General features: G+C 44.5%; 1 protein-coding gene across 12 annotated transcripts in view; it reads right to left on the reverse strand.

Annotated features, from left to right (window-relative positions):
* LOC112247640 (kinesin-like protein KIF1A) overlaps nt 1-15,000 on the reverse strand; it is a 186,484-nt gene that overhangs the window by 15,239 nt on the left and 156,245 nt on the right. For all 12 annotated transcript variants that reach the window (XM_042322879.1, XM_042322874.1, XM_042322876.1 and 9 more), the window contains 9 exons: nt 8,767-8,881; nt 7,179-7,312; nt 6,983-7,044; nt 6,596-6,741; nt 5,575-5,760; nt 5,306-5,377; nt 4,996-5,120; nt 1,565-1,723; nt 136-328 (listed from right to left, as the gene is read on the reverse strand). In XM_042322879.1, the coding sequence (XP_042178813.1) occupies nt 136-328; nt 1,565-1,723; nt 4,996-5,120; nt 5,306-5,377; nt 5,575-5,760; nt 6,596-6,741; nt 6,983-7,044; nt 7,179-7,312; nt 8,767-8,881 (1,192 nt within the window). The remainder of the gene's footprint in view (nt 1-135; nt 329-1,564; nt 1,724-4,995; nt 5,121-5,305; nt 5,378-5,574; nt 5,761-6,595; nt 6,742-6,982; nt 7,045-7,178; nt 7,313-8,766; nt 8,882-15,000) is intronic.

Raw genomic sequence — 15,000 nt, forward strand, 5'->3', positions numbered from 1 at the left:
AAGGTGTGTCGGCAGGTAAAGGTGTCAGGTAAAGGTGTGTAAAGGTGTGTCGGCAGGTAATGGTGTCAGGTAAAGGTGTGTAACGGAGTGTCGGCAGGTAATGGTGTCAGGTAAAGGTGTGTAAACGTGATGTACCTTAAGCATGGCCTGCTGGTCCTCGCTGTACTCGACATGGGCAGAGGAGAGGTTGAGGATGGCTCTCTCCACGCTGTCTCTCTCTGTATTGTAGATATAGACGTACGGACGTCTCACCACTACATAGCGCTTTACCCAGCCGTTGCTATGAGGCTCCAGGAAATGCAGGTAGCCCTTCTTTGACACGATGGGGCTGGTGGAAAGACCAAGTACATTACACGTGTAACTACACTTGACGAGATCCAATCTAGAAGGCACAAGACTCACGTTGATATAAGAGTAGCCAAGCTTAACCTAGAGTATTAATGCCGACCAGAAACTCTGTTTGTTCTGCCAGAAGAGTAGATCAAGACTCAAATGCTAACGAAGACTGGTGTTGAAGAAATTATAAATTCCCCCCAAATTATTTGCAGTGTGAGCAGTTCTTATTTTTTGTATTATTATTTTTTTACCCCTTTTTCTCCCCAATTTCGTGGTATCCAATTGTTGTAGTAGCTACTATCTTGTCTCATCGCTACAACTCCCGTAGGGCTCGGGAGAGATGAAGGTTGAAAGTCATGCGTCCTCCGATACACAACCCAACCAAGCCGCACTGCTTCTTAACACAGCACGCATCCAACCCGGAAGCCAGCTGCACCAATGTGTCGGAGGAAACACCGTGCACCTAGCCACCTTGGTTAGCGCGCACTGCGCCCGGCCCGCCACAGGAGTCGCTGGTGCGCGATGAGACAAGGACACCCCTACCGACCAAGCCCTCCCTAACCCGGACGACGCTAGGCCAATTGTGCGTCGCCCCATGGACCTCCCGGTCGCGGCCGGTTACGACAGAACCTGGGCGCGAACCCAAGCAGTTCTTATTTTTTCTAGTTGATATGCCTTTCCAACGCTGTACCCATTAAGGACTATTGAGTTGAGAACACCCATTATTAACTCAGCCGGGTACTGTACATGATTGTCAATGTATTTGATTCGGTCAGTTCGACCACTTTTAATGATAAACCTCTGGAGCCATAAACCACTGACTCATTCAATCAATCAATCAATCAATCAATCTCTGGAGCCATAAAACACTGCCTCATTCAGTCAATCAATCAATCAATCTCTGGAGCCATAAAACACTGACTCATTCAGTCAATCAATCAATCTCTGGAGCCATAAAACACTGACTCATTCAGTCAGTCAGTCAATCACTCGGCAGGTAGTCTAGTGGTTAGAGCGTTGGACTTGTAACCGAAAGGTTGCAAGATTGAATCCCAGAGCTGACAAGGTACGAATCTGTTGTTCTGCCCCTGAACAAGGCAGTTAACCCACTGTTCCTAGGTCAGTTAACCCACTGTTCCTAGGCCGTCATTGAAAATATGATTTTGTTCTTAACTGACTTGACAAGTTAAAAAAAGGTACAAAAAAATCAATCTTTGGAGCCACTCACCTGACCCGGATCTCCTGGATGTCTGGTACGAAGCGGCGTTCCCTGGGCTTAACCTCCGGGGCTGCGACCCCACTGGGGCCAGGGGACATCTTGACCTCTCTGTCCCGTTGTGAGCAGTCAGGGTTGGGGCTGGCGCAGCGGGAACGAGGCGTGGGTGTTCTGGGGGGCAGACAGAAAGAGGAGATGAGTAAGACGGAGCACATGCAGAACGGCTAAGATGGGGGCTCAAACCACCGTCGCCAGGGGGGGTACATGTGGTTTGGGGTTGGGAGCATTAAAGCTACCCCAGACCCCAGTTCAGTCTGTCTTCGGTCCATAGTTCAGTGTTGCTGAAGCAGCCAGACCTATAAAGGTTCTATCTGCAACAAACAAGATGATTCTCAAGATAATTGGCTTTACATTTCTGAACCCCGGTTGGTTTGAAGGGTGTCAGTAATTCTTATCTTGTACTTAACAACATGAATTGGGGTATTTAGCAGTGGTGTAAAGTACTTAAATAAAAATAATTTAAAGTACTTCTTAAGTACATATTTTTTTTTGGGGGGGGTCTGTATTTTACTTTACTATTTATATTTTTTTGACAACTTTCACTTTCACTTCACTACATTCCTAAAGAAAAGTATGTACTTTTTACAACATACATTTTCCCTGACACCCAAAAGTACTCATTACAGGATGCTTGACAGAAAAACTGTCTAATTTGTGTACTCACTAAACAGAGATCATCCCTGGTCATCCCTACTGCCTCTGATCTGGAGGACTCACTAAACAGAGAACATCCCTGGTCATCCCTACTGCCTCTGATCTGAAGGACTCACTAAACAGAGATCATCCCTGGTCATCCCTACTGCCTCTGATCTGGAGGACTCACTAAACAGAGAACATCCCTGGTTATCCCTACTGCCTCTGATCTGGAGGACTCACTAAACAGAGAACATCCCTGGTCATCCCTACTGCCTCTGATCTGGAGGACTCACTAAACAGAGAACATCCCTGGTCATCCCTACTGCCTCTGATCTGGAGGACTCACTAAACAGAGAACATCCCTGGTCATCCCTACTGCCTCTGATCTGGAGGACTCACTAAACAGAGAACATCCCTGGTCATCCCTACTGCCTCTGATCTGGAGGACTCACTAAACAGAGAACATCCCTGGTCATCCCTACTGCCTCTGATCTGGAGGACTCACTAAACAGAGAACATCCCTGGTCATCCCTACTGCCTCTGATCTGGAGGACTCACTAAACAGAGAACATCCCTGGTCATCCCTACTGCCTCTGATCTGGAGGACTCACTAAACAGAGAACATCCCTGGTCATCCCTACTGCCTCTGATCTGGAGGACTCACTAAACAGAGAACATCCCTGGTCATCCCTACTGCCTCTGATCTGGAGGACTCACTAAACAGAGAACATCCCTGGTCATCCCTACTGCCTCTGATCTGGAGGACTCACTAAACAGAGAACATCCCTGGTCATCCCTACTGCCTCTGATCTGGAGGACTCACTAAACAGAGAACATCCCTGGTCATCCCTACTGCCTCTGATCTGGAGGACTCACTAAACAGAGAACATCCCTGGTCATCCCTACTGCCTCTGATCTGGAGGACTCACTAAACAGAGAACATCCCTGGTCATCCCTACTGCCTCTGATCTGGAGGACTCACTAAACAGAGAACATCCCTGGTCATCCCTACTGCCTCTGATCTGGAGGACTCACTAAACAGAGAACATCCCTGGTCATCCCTACTGCCTCTGATCTGGAGGACTCACTAAACAGAGAACATCCCTGGTCATCCCTCTGCCTCTGATCTGGAGGACTCACTAAACAGAGAACATCCCTGGTCATCCCTATGCCTCTGATCTGGAGGACTCACTAAACAGAGAACATCCCTGGTCATCCCTACTGCCTCTGATCTGGAGGACTCACTAAACAGAGAACATCCCAGGTCATCCCTACTGCCTCTGATCTGGAGGACTCACTAAACAGAGAACATCCCTGGTCATCCCTACTGCCTCTGATCTGGAGGACTCACTAAACAGAGAACATCCCTGGTCATCCCTACTGCCTCTGATCTGGAGGACTCACTAAACAGAGAACATCCCTGGTCATCCCTACTGCCTCTGATCTGGAGGACTCACTAAACAGAGAACATCCCTGGTCATCCCTACTGCCTCTGATCTGGAGGACTCACTAAACAGAGAACATCCCTGGTCATCCCTACTGCCTCTGATCTGGAGGACTCACTAAACAGAGAACATCCCTGGTCATCCCTACTGCCTCTGATCTGGAGGACTCACTAAACATAGAACATCCCTGGTCATCCCTACTGCCTCTGATCTGGAGGACTCACTAAACAGAGAACATCCCTGGTCATCCCTACTGCCTCTGATCTGAAGGACTCAGAAAACAGAGAACATCCCTGGTCATCCCTACTGCCTCTGATCTGGAGGACTCACTAAACAGAGAACATCCCTGGTCATCCCTACTGCCTCTGATCTGGAGGACTCACTAAACAGAGAACATCCCTGGTCATCCCTACTGCCTCTGATCTGGAGGACTCACTAAACAGAGAACATCCCTGGTCATCCCTACTGCCTCTGATCTGGAGGACTCACTAAACAGAGAACATCCCTGGTCATCCCTACTGCCTCTGATCTGGAGGACTCACTAAACAGAGAACATCCCTGGTCATCCCTACTGCCTCTGATCTTGAGGACTCACTAAACAGAGAACATCCCTGGTCATCCCTACTGCCGCTGATCTGGAGGACTCACTAAACAGAGAACATCCCTGGTCATCCCTACTGCCTCTGATCTGGAGGACTCACTAAACAGAGAACATCCCTGGTCATCCCTACTGCCTCTGATCTGGAGGACTCAGAAAACAGAGAACATCCCTGGTCATCCCTACTGCCTCTGATCTGGAGGACTCACTAAACAGAGAACATCCCTGGTCATCCCTACTGCCTCTGATCTGGAGGACTCACTAAACAGAGAACATCCCTGGTCATCCCTACTGCCTCTGATCTGGAGGACTCACTAAACACACACGCTTCGTTTGTAAATGATCTTTGAGTGTTGGAGTAAGAAAAATGTGCTGTCTGGTTTGAAATCATTTATACTTTTATTTTTTTATACTTCAGTATATTTCAGCAATTACATGTACTTTTAATACTTTCTTTTGATACTTAAAACCAAATACTTTTAGACTTAGATACTTTTAGTCAAGTAGTATTTTACTGGGTGACTCTCACCTTTAACTGAGTCACTTTCTATTAAGGCATCTTTACCTTGACTCAAGTACTTGGGTACTCCACCACTGGTATTCAGAGTATATATAAGTAAAGAACATTGAACAAAACAAGGCTAATAACTCCATTCTGTTCCTGTTATGTCAAGAGTGTCTCCTATGAGAGTGTTACTACTGACCTGAGCCCTTCGGACTTGGGGTAGCATCCCTCCACCAGTGAGGGGCATGTCGAGGAGGGGGTGAGGGTGTTGAGGGCCGTGGCAGAGGTCGACTCTCTCAGCAGAGTCACTGACATCTCAGACAGCTGGAAACACACACACACACACATGCACGCACACACGCAAAAACGGCATGTCTACAAAAAAGCTCACTGAGAACAATGAAAACATGTCATTTATCTTCTCATAGTTTCCTCAAATCGAAGTAACTTCAAACAGGATACAGACATGGAAACCCATCACAGTAAAGTGACACAGGAAGGAAGTCTACCTTGCTTTCACTGGCGCTGACACACACGTGGCTGTACTCTCTGTTGAAGGAGTGGGAGAGCAGCCGAAGACACTGGTGGACGAGAGATAGAGAGCTTTAGCTTTACATTTCAGAGCAACAAAAAATGTTTACTCAGAGATGTTATTAACTGGTCACACGTACAACATTTTAAAAAAGGGACACACGAGCAAGAATGGGAATATTCGAGTAACAATAGTAACTAACTTCTAACAAGTTTTAAAACGTTTTTAAAGAAGACAGACACTGACCTTAATGGCTAGCTCCCTCTGCCTCTCATTGGGGGCATCAATGGTGGGACTGAGGCTGAGACCCTCAGAGGGATGAGGGGACTCACTCTGCTCCTCACCTACACAGGACAACAACCCCTCCTGGCCCAGCAGCAGGGTGGACTCTAACTTCTCCCTCAGGAGCAGGCGGTGTCTCGTCTTCTCCACCTGTGGAGAACCAACCGGACAAAACATCACAAGTAATAAAACTGAGGGGATATGAACCCTGGGTCTCCCACAGGTGAAACATCTTGACCATTAGACCAAGAGGGAAATACAACAGATGGACAAGAGCAACATGGATGCTGTTCATCGACTACAGCTTCGACAACATAGTACCCCACAAGCTCATCACTAGTCTCAGGGCCCTGGGACTCTGTACCGGTACCCCCCTGTATATAGCCTCCACATTGACTCTGTACAAGTACCCCCTGTATATAGCCTCCACATTGACTCTGTACCAGTACCCCCAGTGTATAGCCTCCACATTGACTCTGTAGCGTAACACCCTGTATATAGCCTCCACATTGACTCTGTACCGTAACACCCTTGTATATAGCCTCCACATTGACTCTGTACCGTAATACCCTGTATATAGCCTACACATTGACTCTGTACCGTAACACCCTGTATATAGCCTACACATTTTCTTGTGTTACTTTTTTATGATTTTTTATTTTTTATTTAGTAAATATTTTATTAACTCTATTTCTTGATCTGCATTGTTGGTTAAAGGGCTTGTAAAGTAAGCATTTCACGCATGTGCCAAATAGCATTTGATACAATTTTTCTGTATTTAATTTTCAATACATTTTGCAAAAATGTCCTAAAAACATGTTTTCACTTTGTCATTATGGTTCATTATGTGTAGATGGGTGAGAAAACAATTTATTTAATACATTTTGAATTTAGGCTGTAACACAACAAAAATGTGGAATAAACCCAGGAGTATGAACATTTTGTGAAGTCCCTGTGTAGGGGTGTAGGTTGTAGTACCACATACCTCCTGCAGGAGGCTGAGTTTCTCCAGCTCCCACTGGTGGTCCAGGATGAGGCTGTCACTGCGAGGCCTCCACCCAGCCAGGTTCTCCTCCCCGCGGACGTACGCCACCGAGGTGTCCAGCACCCGTCGACGTCTCCTCTGCATACCTGGGGGTCAGGAAAGGTCAAGGGTCAAGGGGGAAGGAGTGATACAGCTTAATTGAGGGGATCTGTTTAAGCAAGGCAAGTCAGAATCAGTCATCTTGATCACAAAATGAGTAGCTTTTCCGGATGCTAGGGGATTTGTGGATCAGTCATTCTTTTCAGTCTGACAGCAATGTTGTCTATCTCAAATACACACAAATACACACATAGACAGTGAGGGGAGGCAATGGAAAAAGTGTCTCACCTGGACTCCCATGATCGGCCAGGTGACATAGGCTGACCTCGTACACACCTGTCACCCGGTTACTGCAGAGAGAGTGAGAAAGATCGATAACAGACACAGCTAAGGGGGTTGTTTCCATTGATTTCACCGTCATCTTTCAGGAATGCAACAGAAGCAAAGAATGTTTCTGTTAATAATAATGAGATGTTCAACTGACCCCTCCACTGCCCTCAGGCTTCCTGTGCCAAACAGGTTTCGGATGGAGCGGGAGGCCGGGAGTTTAGCATCTCGAGAGTAGAACACCATGCAGAAATCTTTGGTTATGACTGTTGGCTGGGTGCAGTTCTCCATCTAAAGGAAGGAAAAGTTTTCTCTCTGCTTCTCTCTGCTTCTTACATCATAACATCAGATACAGTCAGTAAGTCCAGATACAGTCAGTGAAGTCCAGATACAGTCAGGGAAGTCCAGACACAGACATTAAGTCCAGATACAGTCAGTTAAGTCCAGATACAGTCATTGAAGTCCAGATACAGTCAGTGAAGTCCAGATACAGTCAGTTAAGTCCAGATACAGTCAGTTATGTCCAGATACAGTCAGTAAGTCCAGATACAGTCAGTTAAGTCCAGATACAGTCAGTAAGTCCAGATACAGTCAGTAAGTCCAGATACAGTCAGTTAAGTCCAGATACAGTCAGTTAAGTCTCCAGATACAGTCAGTACAGTCAGTAAAGTCCAGGTACAGTCAGTCCAGATACAGTCAGGTACAGTCAGTTAAGTCCAGATACAGTCAGTTAAGTCTCCAGATACAGTCAGTGAAGTCAGATACAGTCAGTGAAGTCCAGATACAGTCAGTGAAGTCCAGATACAGTCAGTTAAGTCCAGATACAGTCAGTTAAGTTAAGTCCAGATACAGTCAGTTAAGTCCAGATACAGTCAGTTAAGTCCAGATACAGTCAGTTAAGTCCAGATACAGTCAGTAAGTCCAGATACAGTCAGTTAAGTCCAGATACAGTCAGTTAAGTCTCCAGATACAGTCAGTGAAGTCTCCAGATACAGTCAGTGAAGTCCAGATACAGTCAGTGAAGTCCAGGTACAGTCAGTTAAGTCCAGATACAGTCAGTTAAGTCCAGATACAGTCAGTAAGTCCAGATACAGTCAGTTAAGTCCAGATACAGTCAGTTAAGTCCAGATACAGTCAGTTAAGTCCAGATACAGTCAGTTAAGTCCAGATACAGTCAGTGAAGTCCAGATACAGTCAGTTAAGTCCAGATACAGTCAGTGAAGTCCAGATACAGTCAGTTAAGTCCAGATACAGTCAGTTAAGTCCAGATACAGTCAGTGAAGTCCAGATACAGTCAGTTAAGTCCAGATACAGTCAGTTAAGTCCAGATAGCAGTCTGACAGCGTTGAGCCTTAACTCCTGCTCACAGTTTAAACAGTCTGACAGTTTGATCGTGTGGAGAAAAAAAACTGTTGTGGTTCCATTGTTCTAAAATCTGAAATGCAACTGACAAAATCAATCAATATGAGAAGACTCAAAATCAGTCAATGAGAAGTGAAGATTTTCTCAGCAGGTCTTTGTGGATTCAGTGTTACCTATAGATAGTCAGGAAGGATCACGTAGAGGTACAGTATAACTGTAGAAATATATGTGTGTGTGCCTCTGTGGCTCAGTTGGTAGAGGGTGATACTTGCAACGTCCTGGGTTCGATTCCCACTTGTGCAACCCATATGAAAGCCGATTTGGATTAAAAGCGCCTGATAAATGGAATATATTGTATTATTAACTGTATATTAATGTTTTACCTCTAGGTAGGCCGACAAGGTCATGTAGATCTTCTCCCCGTAAGGAGTGACCCGGTTCAGGAGGAGGGAGTTATGCATGGCGCTGTCCCAGGCAGCCTCGAAGCGATAGAATGTCCTGATGGAGGGAGGAGACGAGTTAACCATGAAGAGAGAGATCCTTGTCTGAACGCTGACACATAGTGGTCTCTGGTCTGTCTGTCTCTGATAAACACTACTTCCAAACAGATTATAAAACCTACTCTATTGTTTTTCTGAAAAGTCGTGTTGGTACATGTTACAAATATCTGAAAAGGGTTTACTTTATTGAGCTAATAGAGGATATATTGAAACAATTTAGAGGTTTTCTTAGGAACAGCTACAAGTTATTGCTACTGTAAGTCTGATGTAATAGTAATGTAATGTGCTAGTTAGCATTAGTGGTACTAGCATTATGTTAGTTAGCATTAGCGGTAATAGCATTGTGTTAGTTTGCATTAGTGGTAATGGCATTGTGTTAGTTAGCATTAGTGGTAATAGCATTGTGTTAATTAGCATTAGTGGTAATAGCATCGTGTTAGTTAACATTAGTGGTAATAGCATCGTGTTAGTTAGCATTAGTGGTAATAGCATTGTGTTGGTTAGCATTAGTGGTGATAGCATTGTGTTAGTTAGCATTATGGTAATAGCATCGTGTTAGTTAGCATTAGTGGTGATAGCATTGTGTTAGTTAGCATTATGGTAATAGCATCATGTTAGTTAGCATTAGTGGTAATTGTGTTAGTTAGCATTATTGTTAATAGCATCGTGTTAGTTAATATTAGTGATAATAGCATTGTGTTAGTTAGCATTAGTGGTAATAGCATCGTGTTCGTTAACATTAGTGTTAATAGCATTGTGTTAGTTAATATTGGTGATAATAGCATTGTGTTAGTTAGCATTAGCTTAGCGAAGAAAAACCAAACCCTGATCCTCCTAGACATTTTCTCTGTCAGGAATATTTAACCTACAGTTAATGTGTGTCTAAATGCTACTGAGAGAAGGTATTGTTTGATTGCAAGATTAAATTAACAACATAGTTTAGTTTTCTTTTTTAAACACACATCCAATAAAGACATTTGGGGATAAAGACAGTAAATAGCATGCAACAGAACCCTTCAGACGTGGGTCATCTCACAATACCATGAGGAACGATGACTTGATCAGCACAGAACGAAATAAAGAAAGGGTGATGAGAGACCAACAGATGAGAGGAGAGGAGGGGAGGAGAGGAGAGGAGGAAATGATAAGAGGACAAACAGGACAGGGATGAGGAGAAATACCTATGGTCTATTCCCAAGGAGATGCTTTGAGAAGGGAGGAAAGAGAACCGGGAAAACAATGAAAGGTGAGAGTCAGGAAGAGAGTCTGGTGTGGTTGTGAGCATTGTTGTGATCGAGAGTGACAGGACAGGTGTGTTTCCCCCTAGCCTGGAACCAGAGCTGTTTGTGCCGTCTTGTCAACTGGGACCAGACTATATTTCCCTTCCATTACTTACAATATGTTGCTCTCTTGACCACAATCAGTGAACACATCTGATTTCAACACCAGAACACTTTACATCGTGTCTGTTCTAGAACAACTTAATAACAATGGACCGATATTCCCACAGGGAATGCAATATTACTTCTGTGTTCTATAGAATTCTGTGAATGTGTTCTTTGGAATTCTGTGAATGTGTTCTATGGAATTCTGTGGATGTGTTCAATGGAATTCTGTGAATGTGTTCAATGGAATTCTGTGAATGTGTTCTTTGGAATTCTGTGAATGTGTTCTATGGAATTCTGTGGATGTGTTCTTTGGAATTCTGTGAACTTGTTCTATGAAATTCTGTGGATGTGTTCTTTGGAATTCTGTGAACTTGTTCTATGGAATTCTGTGGATGTGTTCTATGAAATTCTGTGGATGTGTTCTATGGAATTCTGTGGATGTGTTCTATGGAATTCTGTGGATGTGTTCTTTGGAATTCTGTGAACTTGTTCTATGGAATTCTGTGGATGTGTTCTATGAAATTCTGTGGATGTGTTCTATGGAATTCTGTGGAAAGAACCCACAGGATCATGATATCTTCACTCAGTTTAGTTGTCATCCACCTCATCTCAACCCCATAGAGAAACATAAACATTACAGTGCTCTATCTAATTATGAGATCTCGACCTCCAGTTGTAATCTGTAGGGGTGGTAAATTACATCTCCCAGTTCTCATCCAAAGGTGAGAGGTTCAATATAATATACTCCCTATGTTGTATTTCATTTCGTAGATAATATGCAGATTCATGTCCTCATGCTATTTACCCCCGTAGAGACACATACTGAATCATAAAACACGGGACGAGAAATACACAGATAGTGTTCTACTGAATTCTGTGATCTACCCCTCTAGTTTTCATCTGTTGGAAGTATCTTCTAGTTCTCATTGAACAGTGAAGCTATTAGTATAGTCAGCAAGCACAGATCCCGCATCCTCATGAGATATTTACTACCGTTCAAAAGTTTTTGGGTCACTTATTAAAAATGACCTTGTCCTTGTCCTTATTTTTGAAAACAGCAGATTTTTGATGGAATATCTACGTAGGCGTACAGAGGCCCATTATCAGCAACCATCACTCCTGTGTTCCAATGGCACGTTGTGTTAGCTAATCCAAGTGTATCATTTTAAAAGGCTAATTGATCATTAGAAAATCCTTTTGCAATTATGTTAGCACATCTGAAAACTGAACAGCGCAAACTTGCTTATTTACCCATTATTTTGTGTTACAGCCTGAATTCAATATGGATTAACTAAATAAATAAAAGCTAGCAACAATGACAATAAACTGCCCTGATTCTGGATGGCCAGACAGCTAGCAACAATGACAAGAAACTGCCATGATTCTGGATGGCCAGACAGCTAGCAACAATGACAATAAACTGTCCTGATTCTGAATGGCCAGACAGCTAGCAACAATGACAAGAAGCTGCCCTGATAGCTAGCAACAATGACAATATACTGCCCTGACAGCTAGCAACAATGACAATATACTGCCCTGACAGCTAGCAACAATGACAATATACTGCCCTGACAGCTAGCAACAATGACAAGAAACTGGCATGTTGTTGAATCATAACTTTCTGGTTTTAGTTTCACCTTGTTCTTGATACCATGTCTTGTTTTGAGGTGCTTTGACTGATTTCACGTCAGTTATCATCTATCTCCACTGTAGGGGATGAAACATCTCCCAGTTCTCATCTATCCCCACTGTAGGGGATGAAACATCTCCCAGTTCTCATCTATCCCCACTGTAGGGGATGAAACATCTCCCAGTTCTCATCCATCTCCACTGTAGGGGATGAAACATCTCCCAGTTCTCATCTATCCCCACTGTAGGGGATGAAACATCTCCCAGTTCTCATCTATCTCCACTGTAGGGGATGAAACATCTCCCAGTTCTCATCTATCTTCACTGTAGGGGATGAAACATCTCCCAGTTCTCATCTATCTCCACTGTAGGGGATGAAACATCTCCCAGTTCTCATCTATCTCCACTGTAGGGGATGAAACATCTCCCAGTTCTCATCTATCTTCACTGTAGGGGATGAAACATCTCCCAGGTCTCATCTATCTCCACTGTAGGGGATGAAACATCTCCCAGTTCTCATCTATCCCCACTGTAGGGGATGAAACATCTCCCAGTTCTCATCTATCCCCACTGTAGGGGATGAAACATCTCCCAGTTCTCATCTATCTCCACTGTAGGGGATGAAACATCTCCCAGTTCTCATCTATCTCCACTGTAGGGGATGAAACATCTCCCAGTTCTCATCTATCTTCACTGTAGGGGATGAAACATCTCCCAGTTCTCATCTATCTCCACTGTAGGGGATGAAACATCTCCCAGTTCTCATCTATCTCCACTGTAGGGGATGAAACATCTCCCAGTTCTCATCCTCCGGTGAGGAGGTCACTTCACATGGCTTCAGATGAAACAGAACCATCTTCCACTCTCCTTCTCCTCTACCTCCTCTCCTTCTCCTCTACCTCCTCTCCTTCTCCTCTACCTCCTCTCCTTCTCCTTGACCTCCTCCCCTTCTCCTCTACCTCCTCCCCTTCTCCTCTACCTCCTCCCCTTCTCCTCTACCTCCTCTCCTTCCTCCTCTACCTCCTCTCCTTCTCCTCTACCTACTCTCCTTCTCCTCTCCCTCCTCCCCTTCTCCTCTACCTACTCTCCTTCTCCTCTCCTTCTCCTCCTCTCCTTCTCCTCTACCTCATCTCCTTCTCCTCCCCATTTTCTCCTTCTCCTCCACCTCCTCCCCCTCTCCTTCACCTACACCCCCTCTCCTACTCCTTCTCCCTCTCTCCCCCACCTCCTCTCCTTCTCCTCCCTCTACTTCTCCTCCAACCCCTCTCCTTATTTAGTCAATACATTGATACATGAGGTCGTCCCGTCAGCAAATGATCACACATTGAAACCAGTTATAACTAGTTATGTTCCTGGCCCGCCACCAAGCACGACCTTAAATCTGAAAACGCTCATCCAAGCTGAGAAATGTAAGAGGAAACTAATGTTTCTATAGGCCATTAAAAAGAGGCAAAAATCACATGATTCAGACGTTGAGAGCCGTCCGTTGGCTTTTGACGACCTGGTGGGAAATCTAGTGGTGTGTCTGTCAGAGGAGAGAGGAACGGAGAGGTACTGAACAGCTGTTATATCGTGGGAAGCATTTTACTGTTAAGTCTACACCTGTTGTTTATGAAGCATGTGACAAATAACATTAGATTGTATTTGAATAGCTGCTGTAGTGGAGTTGTGTCTATGGACCTAGAGGAGCTGTGACCCACTGGGATCACCATTGGGTATTCTCTTCCATCCTTTCAACTGCTAACTACTGACCTCGCTGCTCTCACGCACGCACACACGCACACACAATCATGTACACACACACACAATCATGTACACACACACACACACACACACACACACATGCACACACACACACACAATCATGTACACACACACACATACAAACACAAACACACACACACACACACAGCAAGTAGCGAGCGGAAAGACTTAGTAAAGAGGCTGCATCCTCAATGGCACCCATATACCCTCTTTAAGGCACTACCCATAGGGGCTCTGGTCAAATGTAGTGCACTATAGGGTGCCATTTGGGACACCCTCCCAGTGATTGAGTTAGGGGAAAGAGCTACTGCTGATGTAATGGTTACAGGATTACAATTGAATGTTAAGTATCTGAAACAACCACTGACTTAGCCTGCCAGCCAGGATTCTGTAAACGAGGTTCCCTATGAACAGCAAGTCTTCAGTAATACTGAGTAATCCCTACTGGAACACAGTTTCCCTTGCTGCCCAGAGAGCTCCTTCCCGTCGCTGGGATCTGATGGGACTCATGGTCTGCATCTCAAATTGTAGCCTATTTCCTCTTTAGGGCACTACCCATAGGGCTCTGGTCAAATGTAGTGCACTATATATAGGGAATAGGGCTCTGGTCTAAACTAGTGTACTATATAGGGAATAGGGCTCTGGTCTAAAGTAGTGCACTATATATAGGGAATAGGGCTCTGGTCTAAAGTAGTGCACTATATAGGGAATAGGGCTCTGGTCTAAAATAGTGCACTATATATAGGGAATAGGGCTCTGGTCTAAAGTTGTGCACTATATATAGGGAATAGGGCTCTGGTCTAAAGTTGTGCACTATATATAGGGAATAGGGTTCCATAGGGCTCTGGTCTAAAGTAGTGCACTATATAGGTAATAGTGTGCCATAGGGCTCTGGTCTAAAGTAGTGCACTATATAGGGAATAGGGCTCTGGTCTAAAGTAGTGCACTATATAGGGAATAGGGCTCTGGTCTAAAGTAGTGCACTATATAGGGAATAGGACTCTGGTCTAAAGTAGTGCACTATATAGGGAATAGGACTCTGGTCTAAAGTAGTGCACTATATAGGGAATAGGGCTCTGGTCTAAAGTAGTGCACTATACAGGGAATAGGGCTCTGGTCTAAAGTAGTGCACTATATATGGAATAGGGCTCTGGTCTAAAGTAGTGCACTATATATGGAATAGGTTGCCATAGGGCTCTGGTCTAAAGTAGTGCACTATATAGGGAATAGGGCTCTGCTCTGAAGTAGTGCACTATATAAGGAATAGGGCTCTGGTCTAAAGTAGTGCACTATATAGGGAATAGGGCTCTGCTCTATAGTAGTACCACTATATAGG

This window comes from Oncorhynchus tshawytscha, linkage group LG06 (assembly GCF_018296145.1).
Source record: "Oncorhynchus tshawytscha isolate Ot180627B linkage group LG06, Otsh_v2.0, whole genome shotgun sequence".
Lineage (NCBI taxonomy): Eukaryota > Metazoa > Chordata > Actinopteri > Salmoniformes > Salmonidae > Oncorhynchus > Oncorhynchus tshawytscha.